Raw genomic sequence first — 22,655 nt, 5'->3', positions numbered from 1 at the left:
TTCAGGAACATTGTGCGCTCTAGGACTAACTTATATTTTGCATTTGCGGCTCCGTTGGTGGCTAATGAGCCCTGCTCTTGACAAGCATACACGACTGCAAACATTTCAGACCAAGCTTTCCCCATTCACTATACGAGCCGTGCACTTTCGCGCAGCTCGCTTAAGTTCTTCATGCTGGATATATGTTCTCTCAAAAGTGTCGATCTCCTCCTTAACCTGCTTCCTCCATCCGTGGCGATGACAGGCATTGTTCTCCCAGTCATTGTCCTGCATATTACAGGCCTTTAATGAGGACTTGACACAGTCCTTAAATCACAGTTCTCCATATAGCATCTGCTTAGGAATCCTGCTATCTTTCATTCTAATAAGGTGTCCAGTCCAGCGTAACCGGTGCTTGTGCACCATTGCCTCAATACTCAAGATATCAGCTGTCCTCAGGACCTGTGTGTCTGGAATTTTTGAGGTCCAGCCAACATTAAGAATGTGTCTGAGACATCTCTGATGAAAGCGTTCAAGGACCCTTACCTGAGGTTTGTACAGAGTCCATGTCTCACATGAGTAGAGGAGCGATGTCAATACATGAATAATAGACTGGAAAACTTTTGAATTGGCAGAAAATTGGCGCAGATTAAAGAGTCGGCCAAAAGATCGATATCTGACATTTATTCCCAAAGAGCTAACCTTAGTAAAAGCATGAGTAAAAGCAGCAGCAAAGTACAAAGAAAAGAGAGTTGGGGCAAGGATGTCACCCTGCTTGACACTATTCTCTACAGGAATGGGTCCCGCCATTCCACCACCAACATTGACCCAAGATTCCATTCCATCATGAAATGATTTAATTATGGATACAAAGTGATCTGGACATCCACGTTTGCCAAATATTTTCCATAGAAAGGCCCTATTTACAGTAAGAATAATCAATAATGTTAGTACACAGCATGATTTCAGAAATGATCTTAAAGAAAAACAGAAAGCTAACAATCACGAAATGTCTACTCACTCTTTGTCTGTTAATGTATGTGTACATACAAGTATATGTGTATGAGTGTGTTAGAGTCTATCTCATTAATGTTTATTATGGTAGTCTCAGCACAGTACAAACATAATTCAATTGTTATTTATACCCATGTTTATAATTCTTGTTTTAATTTCTGAAAGATGTGGATGTTGATTATGTTAATGCTTCAAGGAAACCTGATGGTAAGTATATAAGCAACTCATTAATAAAATTACATTTATTAGAGCAAAAGTTAGTAAATATCTTGGTTCATTCTTTCTTTGCGTAGCATATATATACATATATATATATATATATATATATATATATATATATATATATATATATATATATATATATATATATATATATATATATATATATATATATATATATATATATATATATATATATATATATATATATATATATATATATATATATATATATATATATATATGATGGCCGTCCACTCGTGACCGAGGAAGACCATTGCCAACCTTCAGGAACATTGTGCGCTCTAGGACTAACTTATATTTTGCATTTGCGGCTCCGTTGGTGGCTAATGAGCCCTGTTCTTGACAAGCATACACGACTGCAAACATTTCAGACCAAGCTTTCCCCATTCACTATACGAGCCGTGCACTTTCGCGCAGCTCGCTTAAGTTCTTCATGCTGGATATATGTTCTCTCAAAAGTGTCGATCTCCTCCTTAACCTGCTTCCTCCATCCGTGGCGATGACAGGCATTGTTCTCCCAGTCATTGTCCTGCATATTACAGGCCTTTAATGAGGACTTGACACAGTCCTTAAATCACAGTTCTCCATATAGCATCTGCTTAGGAATCCTGCTATCTTTCATTCTAATAAGGTGTCCAGTCCAACGTAACCGGTGCTTGTGCACCATTGCCTCAATACTCAAGATATCAGCTGCCCTCAGGACCTGTGTGTCTGGAATTTTTGAGGTCCAGCCAACATTAAGAATGTGTCTGAGACATCTCTGATGAAAGCGTTCAAGGACCCTTACCTGAGGTTTGTACAGAGTCCATGTCTCACATGAGTAGAGGAGCGATGTCAATACATGAATAATAGACTGGAAAACTTTTGAATTGGCAGAAAATTGGCGCAGATTAAAGAGTCAGCCAAAAGATCGATATCTGACATTTATTCCCAAAGAGCTAACCTTAGTAAAAGCATGAGTAAAAGCTGCAGCAAAGTACAAAGAAAAGAGAGTTGGGGCAAGGATGTCACCCTGCTTGACACTATTCTCTACAGGAATGGGTCCCGCCATTCCATCACCAACATTGACCCAAGCTGCCATTCCATCATGAAATGATTTAATTATGGATACAAAGTGATCTGGACATCCACGTTTGCCAAATATTTTCCATAGAAAGGCCCTATTTACAGTATCAAAGGCCCTCATTAAATCAATGAATACCTGGCTGGACAAGATCCATATTCTGCTCATAGCACGTCTCCTGCATCTGTCTTGCTGTGAAAATCATATCCATTATCCCTCTACCAGATCGGAAGCCAGCTTGAGATTCAGCTAGGACATCATTTATGAGACACCCATTTCATTAAAGTGTAAGATATATATATGTATATATATATATATATATATATATATATATATATATATATATATATATATATATATATATATATATCAGGTCATCCCATAAGTTCTGTCTGATTTTACCTTTTTTTAAATTGAATGAAATTTAATAGTATTTTAGAATGTCTAATGAAATTAAGAATTACTTTTATGCATTTGTGTACATTGAAACTAATTAAATATTATTTTACAGAATAATAGAATTAAAATTTCTTTGATTAAAACCCTTTCTAGCATGAAAGTATCCAAAAAGCATTTGAGGCACATAATGCTTTATGAGTACAAAAAGGGAAATTCTGCAGTCAAAGTGACTCGAAACATACACTCAGTTTATGGGAAAGAATGAATGCTTGAACGAAAGAACTTGCAGGAGATGGTTTGCATAATTTTCAGAAGTGGAGATTTCAGCCTTGAAGATGAAGATCGAACAGGACGTCCAGTTCAGTTTGATGATATGTTCCTTGAGGCATTACTTGAAGAAAATTCTGCATTATCAGTTGAAGAATTGGCAATAAAGCTTAGTTCAAACCATACAACTGTTCATCGTAATCTTCAACAACTTGCAAAGGTTCTTAAACTTGGAAAATGGGTGCCTCATGAATTGTCCGAATGCAACCGCAAATCCTGAGTTGACATCTGCTCTTCTCTCCATTCTCATGAACTCATTTCACCCTTTTTGGATAGACTTGTGACTGGTGACGAAAAATGGATCTTCTATCGAAATGTTAAATGTTGTAAACAGTGGCTTGGTAAAAGGGAAAAAGCTCAACCACAACCGAGAAGGGAACTTCATGGGAAAAAGGTTCTTCTCTCTATCTGGTGGGATTGCAAAGGAGTAATTCACTTTGAATTGTTACCACCTATGCAACAATCAAAGCTCGAGTCTACAGTCAGCAATTAGAGCATTTGAACCATGCTTTGAAGAAAAAAAACTTGCTTTACTTAATCGAAAAGGAGTGATGTTTCATCAGGACAATACGCGACCCCACACTGAAAAGATCACATCACAGAAGATCGAAGAGCTTGGTTGGGAAAAAATTTCTCATCCACCTTATTCTCTTGACCTTGCTCCTTCAGACTACCATTTGTTTCATAGTTTACAGAATCATTTGGGGGACAACTTTTTCAAGCCACACACACATACACACACACACACACACATACACACACACACACACACACACACACACACACACACACACACACACACACACACATATATATATATATATATATATATATATATATATCAGTTTATGTATATATTAATATTATCTCAGTTATTAAAACTTCCGATAATTTAAATACGTTAATAGTTACCAGAGGTAGCAAAATAACACTAAATAACAAGATATCCCAGCCGTTTTACAGGTTGATATACTGAGTTAAAGTGATGCATTTTGAGAAGATATGGATAATAATAAATGGAGCAAAACGCATGTCAATGAAAGTTCCTTTAATTCCTACATATATGTTTCGAAATAAATGATACTTCTTTCACAAAGAAGAAAGAGCTATTGGGGTTCCTCATTTATTTCTCTTCAGGGAGTTCATAATAAAACATGTAATAGCAAGACAAAAACGAAATAATGGGGTAACTTACGGGCTGAGATGTTACATGGTCATTGACCGTTAGAAGGTTTGTTTACATAGAGATCTAAAGGGGTCAACGATATTATTCCATGGGTTTTAGGAATAAGAACGCTAGTTTACATAGAAATATAAAGGGAGGGTGTTTTTTACGTGATGCTAAAGGTTGAAGCCAAAGAGTTATTTGAATATGGGGAGATAATTATAGTGAATGTTTACATATGTGTGTGCGAGCGGGCACACACATATGTACAAACACGTGCGTGTACGCACATGCACACACACACACACACGCACGTACACACACACACACACACACACACACACACACACATATATATATATACATACACACACACATCACATATATACATATATAAGAAAAACAAGAAAATAGAGAAAAATCAATCAATACACAGATGCTTTGTTTTATATATATATAGTTAAACCAAATAATTATATGACTAACATTGAATTCAGTAGATATTTGCCTAGACATAAGACACAAAGAAGGGAACGAATTCACAATGGTGAATGTGATTAGCTGTTCTCATTGAGTATCGAAAATCACTCCTGTTAGTGTATAACTCTAGCAAGAAAGTGATCTTAGAAAGAATCTTATTTCTGTAAACATATTTGTGAACAGCTACATCATCACTTTTAAATATCAATAAAATATTAGACAGAAGCTGTACAATACTGTACTAAATACTGACAGAATAGAATTTTGTGTTAGAACCTTTTGAGATCAAAATCCATTGAAGTGGATTTTGTTTAATCAGCCTCTCAATATGTACTACTTTTTCATAATTATTAGCATTTTGCTTATAGACTAGCTTTTTGGGGTTCCACTTTACTGAGAAACCATCTCTCCAAACATTTATTTTGAAATTACAAATCAACCGAAATTATTGCTTGTTTCCTCTTGTTCATATCAAATAAGTTTATTGAACAATACTTTTCTTTTTCACAGTACGTGAATGAGTGGATGAAGACTATATACTGTACAAAAACATTTGCAGTATTCAAATTATATTTTTTTCTAAATACCTTTTCTTCCCTATCTTTTAGATGTTTCACTCATTAAACTACAGCAATTCTGGAGCACCTCCTTGAAGATTTTTTAGTCAAATGAATCAACCCAGTACTTATTTTTTATGTCTGGTGTTTATTTTATCAGTCTCTTTTATCAAAACTGCTATATTACAGGGATGTAAACACACCAACACCAGTTGGTAAGCAGTGGTGGCGACAAAAACAGATACAAAGACATGCAAATATATACATACTAATAAGGTATTTATACTAAAATCATGAAGCATGTTACGTAATAAAAAGGCTAATCAGATATGAGATAATAACAATTCAAAGTAAATAACTCTGAAAAGGGCTTTTGGGCATTCCCAGAAAATATTACCTTCAGTGGCGCTATTGTTGGTATATTCGTGAATAAGTCACTAACCAAAATAAGTGGATCTATTGTTTAGGAAAATACTATTTACTTGGATAAATTGCGAAAATAACTCTAACAGTTCAAAAACTAAGAAATAAGCATGTTGCTCTTTCACAGCTTAGAGAAATTGAATAAAAAATGGGTATATTTTTTATTTGGTGAGGGTGTCTTAAATATTTTGAAGTTGCACAGAAAATAGCAACAATAAAAATTGTATATTTCATATACAAACATGCATAGGCACAGGCATTGCTGTGTGGCAAGAAGTTTGCTTCCTAACAGCACTGTTCTAGTTTCAGTCTCAATGTGTATTCTCCTATAGCCTTGGACCAACCAAGACCTAGTGAGTGGATTTGGTAGACAGAAGCTGAAAGAAGCCCATCGTATATATATATATATATATATATATATAGTTTTAGGGAAAAGAACCAAGGTTCATGAACTCATCGATGAAAATCCACTGTCACATATAGAAAAATTAATAATTAAAAGCACAATAAATGAGTATAATATAATACAAAGTAAATATCATAAGATAAAGATAATAAAATGACTACACGTGTTTCATAACTAATTTTCAAATAGAAAGGAAATTTAAATTGATTAAAATCAATTAAAATTATCGAAAATAAATTCTATTCATAAATACAGCTAATCGTCAGGTCAAAATACAACAATAATAATAATAAATAAATGTCTACTCCCTCTTTGTCTGTTAATGTATGTGTACATACAAGTATATGTGTATGAGTGTGTTAGAGTCTATCTCATTAATGTTTATTATGGTAGTCTCAGCACAGTACTAACATAATTCAATTGTTATTTATACCCATGTTTATAATTCTTGTTTTAATTTCTGAAAGACGTGGATGTTGATTATGTTAATGCTTCAAGGAAACCTGATAGTAAGTATATAAGCAACTCATTAATAAAATTACATTCATTAGAGCAAGAGTTAGCAAATATCTTAGTTCATTCTTTCCTTGAGTAGTATCAGCAGCTTAATATATGTCTTTATCTTCTGTTAGTCATTGGATTGTGGCCATGCTGAGCCAACTCTTTGAAGAGTTTAGTTCAACAAACCCACCTGAGTACTTATTTTTAAGCTTTGTACTTACTCTATTAGTTTCTTTTGCCAAAGTGACAAGTTTCATGAATGTGAACAAACCAACAGTGATTGTCAAGTGGTGGTTTGGAACAGAGACAAAGACATATTCACCCATATATATATAAATATAGCATGGAAAGCACAAGTTGAAAGATGAGTGGTTGGCGTTAGGAAGGGCATCCAGCTGTAGAAACTCTGCCAAATCAGACTGGAGCCTGGTGTTGCCATCCGGTTTCACCAGTCCTCAGTCAAATCGTCCAACCCATGTTAGCATGGAAAGCGGACGTTAAACGATGATGATGATGATGATGATATATATATATATACACTCATGATGGGTTTCTTTCAGTTTCCATTAACCAAATCCACTTACAAGGCCTTCGTTGGCCCCAGGGTTATAGCAAAATATATTTGCCCAAGTTGCCACACAGTGGGTCTGAACCCAGAACCTCATGTGTGGGATGTAAATTTCTTACTACTCAACTACAACTGCAAAACTTTGTATATATTAAAACATCATATACAATAAACTTCTTGCTGACATTCTTATTCAACTCTGATATTTTAATCTTTTATTAATCCTTATCCTTAATAATGCATTTCATCAGCATATAATATTGAATTCATTAGATGTTTATCTAGACATGAGATATGAAGTATGAAACAGACTTGCAATGGTGAATATAATCAGCTTTTGTTGAGTATTGAAAATCACTGCTTGTAGAAAACTAGCATAGGCCACACTTATGGTCTCATTTCGCTTGCCAGCTCTTCTCAAGTACAGCATACTCCAAAGGTCTCAGTCACTTGTCATCACCTTGGTGAGGCCCAACATTTGAAGGTCGTGCTTCACCACCTCATCCCAGGTCTTCTTAAGTTTACCTCTTCCACAGGTTCCCGCTACTGCTAGGGTGTGACTCTTTTTCACACAGCTGTCCTCATTCATACACAACACATATGGTAGGGAATAAATGCAGGGACATGCTCACAGATATACATTTGTATATATATATATATATATATATATATATATATATATATATATATATATATATATATATGTATATATATATATATATATATATATATATGTATATATATATATATATATATATATATGTATATATATATATATATATATATATATATGTATATATATATATATATATATATATATATATATGTATATATATATATATATATATATATATATATATATATATATATATATATATATATATATATATATATATATATGTGTATATATATATATATATATATATATATATATATATATATATATGTGTGTGTGTGTGTGTGTGTGTGTGTGTGTGTGTGTGTGTGAATAAAAATATAAAAATATAAAAAAGGGTTTTGTATGATCGTGTATAGAGGAATATATTATTTAAAAGAGTTCCAACTCTGTCTGTTTTTTATGTTTTATTTATTTATATTATAAAATTAATGTGGGATATAGAATATGGAATATATAATATAAGTAGTAAAATGAAATGAAGTATTGAATGTCTTATTGAATATATGAAATATTGAGTATTAAATATAGAGTATTAAATATATAAGGACTAGTATACTTTCCTGCCTCATGGCAGTCATCAAGGTCCCATCTAACAGATGTACTGTAGTTGACTGGCTGCTCTTTTGTCTTTTATACATATTCCTTTGGACAGCAGCAATAAGTGTTTGGCTATTTTTAGAGATGATGCCAAGTTTATTTTTAGAAATGATGACATTTGAGAGATTTTTTTGTGTTTTAGTTATAGGGATAAGATTTTTAAACCCCAAGTAAGATTAATTTAATCATTGTTTGTTAAGAGTGGGTTTGAATTTCTTAATGAAGTCCTTTTCTTTGCGTTTTCTCTCAATTTCATTCAGGTTGTAAAGTTTATGGAATGGAAATATCATAAAAGTTTCACAACATGTTGCCAGATGGTTACTCAGTGGTATTTGGCCGACATCTGGGTTTTTAATCTGTTGTCGATGCACACGTGAGCATTCTGATAGTGCATTACCTGTCTGGCCAACGCACAGTTCTTCACAATTAGGGCATTTGATGCAGTAGATTAGATTTCTACTTTTGCAGTTCATGTTCGCATTGGTGAATATTTTCCCTGTTTTTGTGTTCATATATGGGCTGGTATGACCTGAATGAAATTGAATGAAATTGAGAGAAAATGCAAATTGAGAGAAAACGCAAATTGAGAGAAAACGCAAAAAAAAGGACTTTATTAAGAAATTCAAACCCACTCTTAACAAACAATGTTGTCGTGTGCTTGTTTGTATGTGGGTACATTGGTGTATGCTCTGGTCAGACTCCAAAATATTGGTGGAGAGTCAACGATGGGGGACTGGTGATTGTAGTCATGCTGAGGCATGCAGGTATTCTTGAAACTGCTGGCAGCCAGAGCCTCATTGTGGTACAGGGTGGTAGCATCAAATATCTTTTTGCTTGAAGATAAGTGGGAGACTCTTCTGCTGACAACCTTTGCCAGGTTCTTGAAAACTATAGCTGGATGACAGGAACCTGAGTTAATGTATGATAGCGTCTTGTTTATGAGCACCAGACTCCAAGTTCAGGGTCATGTCAAGGAAATCCTCTGTTTTCAGGTTGGTTTCCATTGCAATCAGGGGCTTTTCTAACAGCATTACTGATCTTCATGATAAGATGTTGGCTCACTTGTATAATCCCAGAGTTTGTGGAGTTTATCAGCCTGCACTTGGGGTTAGAGGCAAAGTTTGGTTTATAGTTCTTGATCGTCATGAAGCCCTCTTACTCTACGAGTGTCTTTACCCTGTCTTCTGTACCTAGTTTAATCCCTATATTTCTGGCCTCATGGTTAATGCTATCATAAGCTTGAGGGGCAGCCTTCCTGTATGTTTGTGTAATGCTGTTGTTAAGAATCTGTGTGTGTGTCATTACTTACTCCATATAAATTTTTAGTCTTATCAGAAAAAAAGAATGGTCCTATCAGAAATTCTAAGTCAACGGGTGTCTTCTCTAAGTTTATGTTGAAAAACATTTGATGACATACAGAATTTCAGGCAGGGTATAATATCCAAAAGGTCGTTCTTGAAGGCCTCCAGCTCCTTGATCTTAAGTGGGAACTTTCTGAATTTTAGCCAAAAATGTTCAGATTCCATTGGTGGTTTGGGCTGGTTAAAGAAAAAGGCTTTCCATCTCATCCACCCGATCAAGTCAATTATCTTCTCCAGCAACAGCCTTGTATGGAGCTTGTTCGATGGAGTTGGGATATTCTTTGTTGAATATCCAAGGTCATACAGTTCCAAATCCATTGTAAAGGATACATAATGTCTTTAGTGACAATGTAGAGCACTCGCAGCTATATGGCACGAGACACAGACAACCTAGTTACAGTGTGTGGCAGCATGTGTGTACATGCATAAGTTGTCTAAAGGTCCATAAATCAGGGAAAATGCACTCTCCAACCCCAGGTGCAGGCTGATAAACCCTGCAAAGATCAGACAGGTGAGCAAATGGCTTATCAGGAATGGTGTTAGAAAAGCCTCTGACCTCATCCTATGGTGTAACACCAATGCAGTCATTACATGATTTTAAACCAATAATGGAAAGGGGAAAGCAAGGTTTACCCTATTTGATATAATGAATTTCTACTTGTCTATATTGAGGGAGCTCCTTTCTAAGGCACTGGACTTCACCAGAGTCTACACTGAAGTCAGTGATGAGGACATATGCATTATCATGTACGCCAGAAGAACCCTACTCTTCAGTAAGGGGTTGGCCTGAGCCTAGTGAATTGACCCAGAAGGCTCCTTCAATGTAGCAATGGGGTCTTCGACAGTACTGATGTGTGTGACCTCGTCAGTTTCTTCATCCTAGATGAATTCAAAAAAAAATTTCCTTCAACTATCTTTGGCCTCTACAAGGATGATGTGCTGGCAATATCAAGAGGGGCAAATAATCACACCATGGATAGGCTTAGAAAGGACCTCACCAGTACCATGAACTCCCTTGGACTGAAGGTCACAATAAAAACCAACCTGAAGATAGTGGATTTCCTTGATGTGGCCCCGGACTTGGAGTTCGGTGCCTATAGACACTTTAGGAAGCCAAACAAAAAGCTGTCATACATTCACTCAGGTTCCTGTCATCTAGTCATAGATTTAAAGAACCTGATAAAGAGCATCAGTGATTTTAAAGAGCACCCAGGTATTCACTTGAATAGCAGAAGTGAAGTGTTTAATATTTGCCCACATGAAAGGAAGTACATCCTATCATACTTGCATCCCCTATCAGGACTACAATCACCAGACCCTCAGCCTTGGCTCTTCATCAATATCCTGGAGTCCAGCAGAGAGTTTGACCAGAACATACACCAACATATCCACATACAAACACGCACACCACAACACAGCAGACACCTACCAAATAGTCTATTTCCACCACTCCCAATATAAACTCACCAACACACATTATACTCCTGCACACACCACATGCACACATGAAGCCCCCACAACCTTAATCAATACAGGAAGAAAACAAACTAATGAACACAGTTATGATACCTACACCCTCTGCAAAAGTTATGCATATAGTACCACATTTCCCTCAAATACTTGACAATAACTCTTACCAACTTGCAGCATAACCAACCCAGTGTCCATGTCTTGATAGCAAGGGACATAACTCTTAACTTAATCTCCTACTCATTTCATTTCATCATCCACTTTCACAGCAATCGCAATCCGGATGCATCTATTCACCTCTGAAAATAGAGAGCAGTTGCCATATTCCTTCCCTATTAGCTACCTTTGATAAGCATAGGGTTACATAACTGGATTGTTACCTAACACTCCATTGTTTCCCTAGTGCAAAACTGATTGGTAAGATTGGCCATATGGATATATAATACTGTACACTTTGGATAATATATATATATATATATATATATATATTTATAAAAATAAGTTTGAAAACGCCATTATATAAGATAAATTTTAATTTTCTCAGAGATATTTTATGTTTAGGTTCTTCTTGAAAAAAACGAACCTTATCAAAAATACATATTTTTAAAAGTGTAATAAAGGAGAAGTTCATAATTATTTCTTACTGGTGTCAACAGAGTCCACGTGGAAGCGTTTTATGTGTGGGAACATAATGGCTATCTTCTGCGTTGACTAGAATCATTGGCTGTAGTAGTAGTAGTAGTGACCGTGTTGGTAGTGGTGAGTAGCGGGAGACACCAGTAAGAAATAATTATGAACTTTTCTTTTATTACACTTTTAAAAATATGGATTTTTGATAAGGTTTGTTTTTTCAAGAAGAACATGTAAAATATCTCTGAGAAAATTAAAATTTATCTTATGTAGTGGCGTTTTCAAACTTCTTTTTATAAATAAATATATACCACACATATGCCACCTATACTTTTTATTAATATATTATATATATATGTATATATACGACAGGCTTCTTTCAGTTTCTGAATACTAAATCCACTCACAAGGTTTTGACCTACCTGAGACTATAGAAGAAAACACTTGCCCAAGTTGTCACACAATGGGACTGAACACTGAACGATGTTGTTGGGAAGCAAGCTTCTTACCACACAACAATTCCTGCACCTGTGCATGTTTATATAGCAAATGTGCAATGTTCTTTTTAGCTACTTTCTATGCAACATCAAAAAATTAAACATCCCATCTAAACAATAAATATACTCATTTTTTATTTCATTTCTTGATGCTGAGCTAAAATATTTATTTATGAAATAACCAGGTAAGCACAATTGATATTGTTAGTACATACCATGATTTTGGAAATTATTTTAAACAAAAATAGAAAACTAACAATCATGAAATATATCACTATTGAACATTTGTCTGTTAATGTGTGTACATGTATGTGTGTATGAGTGTGTCTGAGTTCATCTCATAAGTGTTTATTATGGTAGGATCAGCATAATAATAACATAATTTAAATTTTATTTATAATCATGCTTTTGATTCTTTTTTTAATTTCTTAAAGACATGGATATTGCTTGCATTAATATTTCAAGGAAACCTGGTGGTAAGTATACAAGGAATTTACTAATAAATATTACATTCATTGGAGCAAGAGTTAGTGTATAATTTTTGCATTATTTCATTGAGTAGAATATGCAGCTTAATATATATGTATGATAGAAATTAAAACTTCTGAAATATTAAAATTTCATTGCATATATTATAAACTTCTTGCAAACATTCATATATAACTCTGATATTTTATTCTTTTATTAATCCTTGCCCTTAATAATGCAGAACATAAGCATATATTTTGTAAGCTTTATTTATACAAATAAACCAAATAATTATATGACTAACATTGAATTCACTAGATATTTTCCTAGAGATGGGACACAAAGAAGGGAACAGATTTGCTATGGTGAATTTGATCAGCTGTTGTGGTTGAGTATCCAAGGTCACTCTTGCTTATGAATAACTCGAGCAAGAAAGTAATCTTAAAAAGAATCTTATTTCTGTAAACATATTTGTGAATGGCTCTGTCATTCTTAATTATCAAAGTGATATTTTTATTTCTTTATTACCCACAAGGGGCTAAACATAGAGGGGAAAAACAAGGATAGACAAAGGGATTAAGTCGATTACATTGCCTCCAGCGCGTAACTGGTACTTAATTTATTGACCCCGAAAGGATGAAAGGCAAAGTCAACCTCGGCAAAGTGATATTAAAGTGATAGAAACATTAATAGAAATATTAAAGTGATAGAAACAGTACAACACTGTACTAAATATTGACAGTATTAAATTTAATGCTCGTACATTCTGAGACCAAATCCCATTAAAGTAAATTTTGTTCAGTCAGCCTCTTAATATGTACTACTTTTACATAATTATTAGTATTTTGCTTATAGAGCAAAATTTTGTGTGTCACTTTAATAAGGAACCTTGTCTCTAAATACCTATTTTGAAATGGCATATTAACCAAAATTACTGTTTGTTTCCTCTTGTTCAAACCAAATAAATTTATTTGGCAATACTTTTCTTTTTCACAATACATGAATGAGAGGATGCTGCAAAATATTCAATATATTTTACTATTATTTTTAATTACTTTCTGCACAACTTCAAAATAGTTAAAATATCCTCTTCAAAGTATGAATATGTCCAGTTTCTATTTGATTTCATGAAACTGTGTAAGTTCAATATGTTGAAATTAGTGAGCCCAGATATGTATTTAAATCTAATCAGTTTTGATAGTACTCGGCATGAGCTCTGAAATGATCATAACCAAGAACAGGAAGCTAGCAATCATAATATATATATATATATATATATAAATGCATGCATGCATGTATGTATGTATGTATGTATGTGCAGATTTGTATGTTTTATGTATGTATTATCATGCATATAGTAGCATATCTCGACATGCTCATATATATTTAAATAATAAACTTCTGGAAAGTTTTACAGATTTTTACTGTTCCAGTGATGGACTGGATCTGTAGTCCTCAAATTAGCTTTCTTCTTTCTGGTTTTGAGAAGCCTAATTTCTCACGACTGGTATTTAGACAATGTGTTACATATCCCAGGGCCTCAATAATTACAAGTATAAACTTGAACTTGTAATCTGAATAGAGTAACTGCAGATTTCTCAATAGTTCAGCACTTTATGTTAACATCTGCTGGGCAGCTAATTTCCACAACTGTGCACATTTTCACTTCTCTATCCCAAATCATTATATCAGATCTGTTGTGCTTACATTTTATTGAGGTCGTCACCAGTATTCCTTTTTATTATGAGTGGCTATGTCTTCTACTATATTGAGGATTCTCATTTCTTTGTCCTCAGAATTATTCTTCCGACAGATTTCATTATAAAGTGTCCTAACTACAACATCATGTCTCATCAGTAGATTATACCATGATAACATTATGATGTGCATGATATCTTCAGTGTGAACTCCACAAAGTCTGCATCAGTTGTCACATTTTATGGCTTTTCCTGCATCTCTATCCCTTTTGTGCATCAGGTACTTGGTTGATATTTCCTGTTCCTGGATTACACAAACATACCCTTCAAGTGGGAGGTAGTAATCTGGCTATTGGTCCAAGATAAACTGTTTTGATGATCAATGTTACTATCATCACAGAACTTTCTACTGACATATCCATGCATAGTCTTCTTCTCATGTAGGCTCATTCTTGTATGTATGTATGTATGTATGTATGTATGTATGTATGTATGTATGTATGTATGCATGTATGTATGTATGCATGCATGTATGTATGCATGCATGTATGTATGCATGCATGTATGTATGTATGTATGTATGGATGGATGGATGGATGGATGGATGCAATTGAAGAAATTGGAGTTACCAAGAAGTAGTATGGTTGGACAGTTATTTTTTAATCACTACAAGTGTTTCCACATAATGTGGCTCTCCAAAAATACAGATATTTAATTATGCACCTGTTTGTTTGCATAATGAGAATCAGTTGTGTTTCCTCAGGTGATTTTAAGTGTTGTCGCCATTAATTTAAAATCTTCGACTTCAAGACCTTCCCATCTGTCTGTCTTGGTTTGAATTTTGTAACAGTTGGTAAATTTCATGTTGTTTGCTGCCAGAGTGTGTTTGTTGGACTGCTATGAGTGGTAGTGGATGACTGCTTTGGTAACTTCTGATCACTGACCTATTCTTCATGGTTGGCTGCACATATGAATTTTATTAGCTGACCTTCAGTATTCAGTGGTCACACACAGATATGCTCACATATACATATATACACATACATTCAGATACATATCACATACACACACTGAGACTTACACATACTATCCCATTCGCAAACAGAGCAATGTATATATGCCTACATACACACAGATATGCTCACATATACATACATAGACATACATTCATGTACACATACATACATACATATACTTAGGCATCTATATATACATACATATGAGGAGCCCTCTTTCAAAACTGGATAAGTGCATATTTGGCGATTTCATGATGACCATTAAAAGACAATCTGCAGGCTTCTGGCTTCAGCAAGTGAAATTTTTTCAATCAAACTAGGATAGATGCCATATAGACAGTAAGCGAATCTTAGTCTTCCAATAAAAATCAGATATTCAGATACCAAATTTCCTGATGCATATGTCTGGTTTTGAAAGTAAGCTTTTCATATACATATGTATACATATACATATGTATACATATTTATACATATATACATATTTATACATATATACATACACCGATCAGCATATACACTTATGCACTATGTATGTGAGTAGGAGACTATGGGTGTACATATATTAATATACATGGATGTGTGTGCACAAGCATATTTATCAGTGTGAATGTACCTACGTTTATGTGCTTATGTATACACATGTGTATGTGGGTAGAGAAAAGTGAATATGCATGTATATATATGCATGTGTGGATGTCTGTGTATATATAAACATATTTGTATGAATTTCATATGTATATACATGTATGCATGTATCATTGTGTATATAAGTATATGTGTGAATGTGTGTTTATATATATATATATATATATATATATGTGTGTGTATAATATATATTTACATGTATGGGAGTGATAATGTGAGAGTCTGCGCACAAAACTCAATGTAAGTATGTACAGGGATGGCCAAAAGTCACCTGACAGTAAATCAAAACCGTTTAATTTCAAGATTTATTTATGTTTAACAACTGAATGAATTTAATAAAAGTATCTAAATATGGAACATCATGAAAATTGTTCAAACTGAAGTCCTTCTTGAGTGACATTTTTCCATTCACATCAATACAGAATTACAGATAGCATTTATGGAATTTTGATTTACTGTTGGGTAACTTTTGGCCAAACCTGTATGTATATATATATATATATATATATATGAATATATATATATATATATATATATATATATATATATTTATATATATATATAGATGGGTATGAGTGTATATATGTGCGCATGTTTCATTATATGTTTACGTTTGATTGGGTACGTTTGCTCACTTATCTATGTGTATGTATGTGAGCATGTATATATAGATGCTTAAATATATTTATGTACATATGCGTCTGTACATGAATGTATGCATATGTGAGTGTATCTGTGTGTGTAGGCATATATACTTGTTCTGTTTGTGTGTGGGAGGGTAAGTGCGAGTTGTGGATGTATGTATGTATTTGTATGTATGTGTATGTATGTATATGTGAGCGTATCTGGGTGTATACAGGCATATATACATAGGTTTGTTTGTGTGTGTGTGAGGGTATCTGTGAGTCTTTGTGTGTGTGTATGTATCCGACCACTGACTAGATTCATTGTAGTCATATTTACTTTTATTTTACATTCCTTCATTTCTTAATATAAACTGGTCAACAGAAAGAAAGGCAAAGGAAAGCAAATTATTTACTGCTTGCTTTCAGTCATAATAAGAGCAGTGATGTTATTTTCTTTGTATTCTATTATTTTTGAGAAGGGAGCGTCAAAAAGAAGGACAAAACAAAAAAATGAGTGAGTGGCTAAGAAAGAGAAAGCAGACATTTTACTGCTTGCCTTCCAGCCATGTTAAGCCAACGGATATGTCAACTTTTTTTTCTCTTGAAGTGCTGATGTTCTTACTGTCCTGTGCAACAGAGATCAAAAACTTGCCTATTCAGAGTACTTTCCTGAAGATTTCCTCATAGTCAGACAGATTTAAATGAGAAATGCATATTTAGTCAATTTACAAGTTTGTTTTATTGTTTTCTGATATATTTCATATAATTATTTGGTACCAAAGAGTATACATTTTAGTTTTTATTTTCTACTTTTTTCAGTCAGTAGATTGTGGCCACCATCTTAAATAATTTTTAGTCTAATGAATCTACCCCAGTACTTTTTTAAAGTCTGGTGCTTTTGGTCTCTTGTCCTGAGCTGCTAAGTTACAGGAACATAAATACACCAATGATGGTTGTCAAGCATTAGTGAAGGACAAAACACAAACACAAAGACACACATGTGAACAGACACACACACCTATATATATGCAACAGGTTTTTTTCAGTTTCCCTCTACCAAGTTCATTTACAAGATTTTAGTCAGCTTAAAGCTTTAATAAAAGACACTAGTAGAAGACTGGACCTAGAACCGTGTGGTTGGAAAGCAGACTTCTTACCACACACCCATGCTTGCTTTCTAAAAAGATTTAACCAATGGAGAGAGTATTTTTTATCCATTCTTAAGACCTGAATCTAGTCATTTGATCCCAGACTATTTCACACATAGAGTGAAAAAAAGAAACCGGAAATATGTGTGATTAAAAAGTAAAGCTTTCATCCATTCGTTCATGCCAATGCTTTAAGATTTAATTTTAAATTTTCAAAGTTATTTAAGAAAGGTTACATAAAAAAATAAACTAGCACCTAAATTGTCTATTAGCATAAAGCTTTAATCCATTTAAAAAGATTATAACCTAGTAGAATTACTTCAATCAACCCCAGGATGGCATAAGGGTCAATAAGTTTTTCAGCTTTGTAGCTACTTTCCCCGACTTTGAAACAAATAAGAAGCATATTATCATTCTCAGAAAAGAGAAACCAAAGCTTAAGCTGAAAATCAAAACTGAAGAGGACAGTAAGAAATGTCATCATTATTTTGATTGAAAATATTTTGAATAGTGTGAGTGAGAGACGAGATGACTCATTCTGAACAAATTTTTCTGTTTCCTATGTCTGTAAGTTTGTCAGTATAAGAACACATTTTCTCAGCTTTGAAGTGATATTGAAAACAAATGTCACTTTCAAGTGATTTTCAAAACGAAATCATTTAATTGTGTAGCTATTACAAGTGAAAGTGTAATTAAGCCAATGATCAAAAAACATCAGCATTTGTTGCTAGCATGTTTGGTGAGACTACAGACCTTTGAATGAATTCTTAACTATCACACATTTTGCAGTTTATTGATGAGAAGGAAAGGCTTCAAGAAATGTTTTGGGGATAAATTGATCTCAGCAAAAACAGAAAAGCAGTATCACTGACAGAAGCTGTACATTGTTATACACATTCACTTAATTTGGTATTTTCTCACTCAGCTTCATGAGTTTGTGAATGTCAAATTTTCTTCCAAACTTTAAAAAGAATTTCGACTTTTTTCTTGAATAGCTCCTACTGGATGAAATCATTGGAAGGTGATTTCCAAAGTTATATGTATGTGATTCATGTCTTACTAACTACTTCAAAATGATTCATTGTAGGGGGGAAACTATTTTCATTTTCAGACATCCCATATCTTAAAGTATATATAACACTATACTTTTCATAGAGAATGGGGGAAGGTGGAACACTCAGAAATCCACCCCTCCCAACCTCATTAGGAGGTGGGGACTGCATACCCTAGTTTCCTAGTCACCCTTCACCACTGATATATATATATTTATGTATATAAGATGCTGTGTGGGTGTATCCTTCCATTCCAAAACTAAGGTCAAAAGTGAATTCAAGGATTTCTTGGCATCAAAACCTTTGGATTTTTATTGAAGAAGCATAAATGACCTTGGCAATTGATGGGAGAAATGCATAGCTGTTCAGAGATCATATCTTGAATAATTAAACCTGTGTCGCACGGTCGACACAAAACATATAATATGACAAAACAGGGCTCGCAATGTGAGATGCGAGCAAGTGCCAGCAAAGAAAAGAGAGTGAGAGACACAACCGTTAAATATATAAAGAGTAAGTTTATTAGGGTAATCATCTGTGTGTCTGTGTGTGCGTGCATGCGATAACATAAATAACACAATACATAAGACAGGCCTTCGTGTACAAGAGTATGTATACAACAATATGTGTGTGCGTGTGTGTGTGAGAAATACAGAGCATTGAATAAGTGTCTGTAACAGACTATAAGAGTCCTGAACACAAAGATAAGAAAGTACCAGTTCATAGAAGAGTTACACAGTAGGTAGAATGTCTGTACTCAAAGGGTTGTGGCCGAATAGCAGAGCTGTGGTGTCACATGTCGTGTGTAAAGTTGTGTGTAAATGATCCTTATAACCATAAGCAAAGTTGTGCATTGCTTCAATGGGAGATGTTTACGAATTTTATAATCATTATTTTTCTATTCCTTGATTTAAAGTTTGGCAACTTTAATTGGATTATCTTAGATCATTTAAAAAACATGTTATGGTAATAAAAGTTGTAAACAACCCCTCCTAAACAATAGGTAACTATATTTAAAAAGACTATTTCTCAATGTAGATTCAAAGTAGTTTATTTGATAGTTAAATTAAAGCAATGGTTTAGTGGTTAATGCACTAAGGCATTAACCAATATGCTATATGTAGACTATTCTTACTAAATATCTGCATCAACACTTGGCATAAAATAAAGAAAAGTGTTCTGTCTTCAATTAAAGATTTATCTCCAGCATTTTCATAGTTAAATACTAAACTTATTGTCAGAAAAAGACTGCATTTCTCCCCTTATTTTTTCTTTTAATATTTTCTGTTGAAGAGTCTAGACTCAAAACATAAAATACTTTTCCATTCTTCCCAAGCATTAAACTAATACATCTGCTTGTTGTTCCTACACCCATCTTTGTCTTTTGTTTCCTGTAAATTTGAACTATATATAATGATGATGATGATGATACATATTACTTACATAACCCTAGTAAATTGGATGAGAGAAACAATAAGTAAAGGCTGGTGATCATAAAAGTTAAGTCTCCATGTGGGAAAGCAACTAAACATGGACTTAAATAGGATATTTCAAAATTTAGCTATGAAGTAGAATTTGTGTCATTAGCTGTGGAATAATAGTTAATGCATTATGAAATCATGAGGGAGTGGTTGAATTCTTACCATTTTTTTCAACTTCATATATCTTTTTTGTTTGCATCTATAATTAATTTATAATGCATAAATAGGTTCTATATCCAAATCTAGTAGATGTGTGTGTGTGTGTGTGTGTGTGTGTGCATGTGTGTGTGCACGTGTGTGTGAGTGAATCAGCTTTCACTTAGAATGCAATAGAATATTAATTGTAACATATTCGTGACAGAGTAATCACCATACCACTGTTCATGAGGTCTGATCAAATAATATCAGGACTGTTGCTATGGTAATGGAACTAAAGAATGCAGATTGAAGCTATTTGCCACAGATTGACTTTAAACTCTGTTATGCATGTACACTTATCTAATTCATAACATTTTTGCTCTCTTCCATTGTTTATAGCAGTGTTTGCAAGTAAAATGTGTAGTGTGTGGTCATTTCATCACACCACAGAGGTTCTATCAGTGACTATGGCAGAGAGATCTGAACAGAGGATGTGCCTTAAATTTGGCTAAAAAGTTTGGTATTACCTAAACAGATACCTGCACAAAGTTGCAGAAAGTGTACAGTGAGGAATATATGAGCCAGATACAAGTGTATAAGTGGTTAAAACGTTTCCTGGATGATCAACACAATGTTGATACTGACACATGTTCTGGGATACACACCACCAGCAGAACTGATAAAAGGATTGTAAATGTGTGTGCAACTGTTCAGAAAGACTGTTGAATCATTGTACATGAATTGTTGGAGGATGTGAACATTAATTACAGTTCAGTTCAATCCATTGTCACTGACGATTTGGGTATAAGATGTGTGTTTGCCAAGTTTGTGTGAAAACTACTTCCAGTTGACCAAAAATAGGGTTGGGTTTCAGCTGCACAGGATCTCTTTGATTGCATCAAGAAAGATGGATACCTTTTAAAAACGGTGATAACAGGGGACAAATCATGGGCTTATGGCTATGACCCCAAACCAAAACTCAGTCTTCACAGTGAGTGGCTACTCCACCATGACCTACCCATTCAGCACAGCTTGTACAGCAGTTTTTGACCAAGTACAACATTCCTTAAGTCAGACAACCACCATATTCCCAGGTACTTGCCTCTTGTAACATTTTTCTCTTTTCAAAAATTAAAATCAAATCCCACTTGAAAGGAACAAGATTTTGAGACATTGGAGAAGTCCAAGAGAATGTGATGAGGCAGCTGCTCGCTATCTGCAAAATGGAGTTTCAGGAATGCTTCAATCAATGGAAATGACATTGCATAAAATGTGTGGCTTCAGAAGGAGACTTCCTCAATGGAGATTAAATGCCCAATTGCCCCTGGACTGGCTCTTGTGTGGGTGGCACATAAAAGACACCATTTCGAGCGTGGCCGTTTTCGTGCGGGTGACACGTAAAAGCACCCACTACACTCTCTGAGTGGTTGGCGTTAGAAAGGGCATCCAGCTGTAGAAACTCTGCCAAATTAGATTGGAGCCTGGTGTAGCCATCCGGTTGCACCAGTCCTCAGTCAAATCGTCCAACCCATGCTAGCATGGAAAGCGGACGTTAAACGATGATGATGATGATATGTGTTTTATAACACCAATCCTGATACTTTTTGATCAAGACTCATATAAACATAAATTAGATTCAATGTTAGATATTCATAACAGTTGAGGACACTATTATTTACTTAACATCCACAGTTCATTTACTGGTTACTAATTGGAACCAAGTGGTCAATTTTAGGCTATGATTTTATATAAAATGTATAGAAATTATAAATAAAAATGTGCCAATGGAAAATATGTAACAGACTCTCTTTTGATCATATGTTAGCAAGACCTTATACTAAAACTTTAGAATTTATTGCCCTAATCAATCCATGTTTACATTATTGTAACTTATAGTAATTTTTTTTATGTGAAGGCACATGGTTCAGTGGTTAGAGCATCGAGCTTACGATCGTGACGTTGTGAGTTCGAATCCCGGTCCGGGTTGCATGTTGTATTCTTGAGCAAGACACTTTTAGATATGAA

The 22,655-nt window shown here is 34.2% G+C and overlaps 1 protein-coding gene across 8 annotated transcripts in view; it reads left to right on the top strand.

The window, feature by feature from the left end:
* LOC106874547 (uncharacterized) overlaps positions 1-22,655 on the top strand; it is a 98,648-nt gene that overhangs the window by 70,588 nt on the left and 5,405 nt on the right. For 2 of the 8 annotated variants that reach the window (XR_016241969.1, XR_016241968.1), the window contains exons 16-19: positions 1,159-1,200; positions 5,417-5,503; positions 6,524-6,565; positions 12,794-12,835. Coding sequence is in view for 5 of the 8 variants with exons in the window: in XM_089352708.1 (XP_089208834.1) it covers positions 1,159-1,200; positions 6,524-6,565; positions 12,794-12,835 (126 nt within the window). In the remaining 3 variants the exon portion in view is untranslated. The other 6 variants (XR_016241970.1, XM_089352708.1, XM_089352710.1 and 3 more) reach the window with 6 other exon arrangements.

This window comes from Octopus bimaculoides, chromosome 5, assembly GCF_046866305.1.
Source record: "Octopus bimaculoides isolate indiv1 chromosome 5, ASM4686630v1, whole genome shotgun sequence".
Classification (NCBI taxonomy): domain Eukaryota; kingdom Metazoa; phylum Mollusca; class Cephalopoda; order Octopoda; family Octopodidae; genus Octopus; species Octopus bimaculoides.
This window is presented reverse-complemented; position numbering and strand designations above follow the sequence as displayed.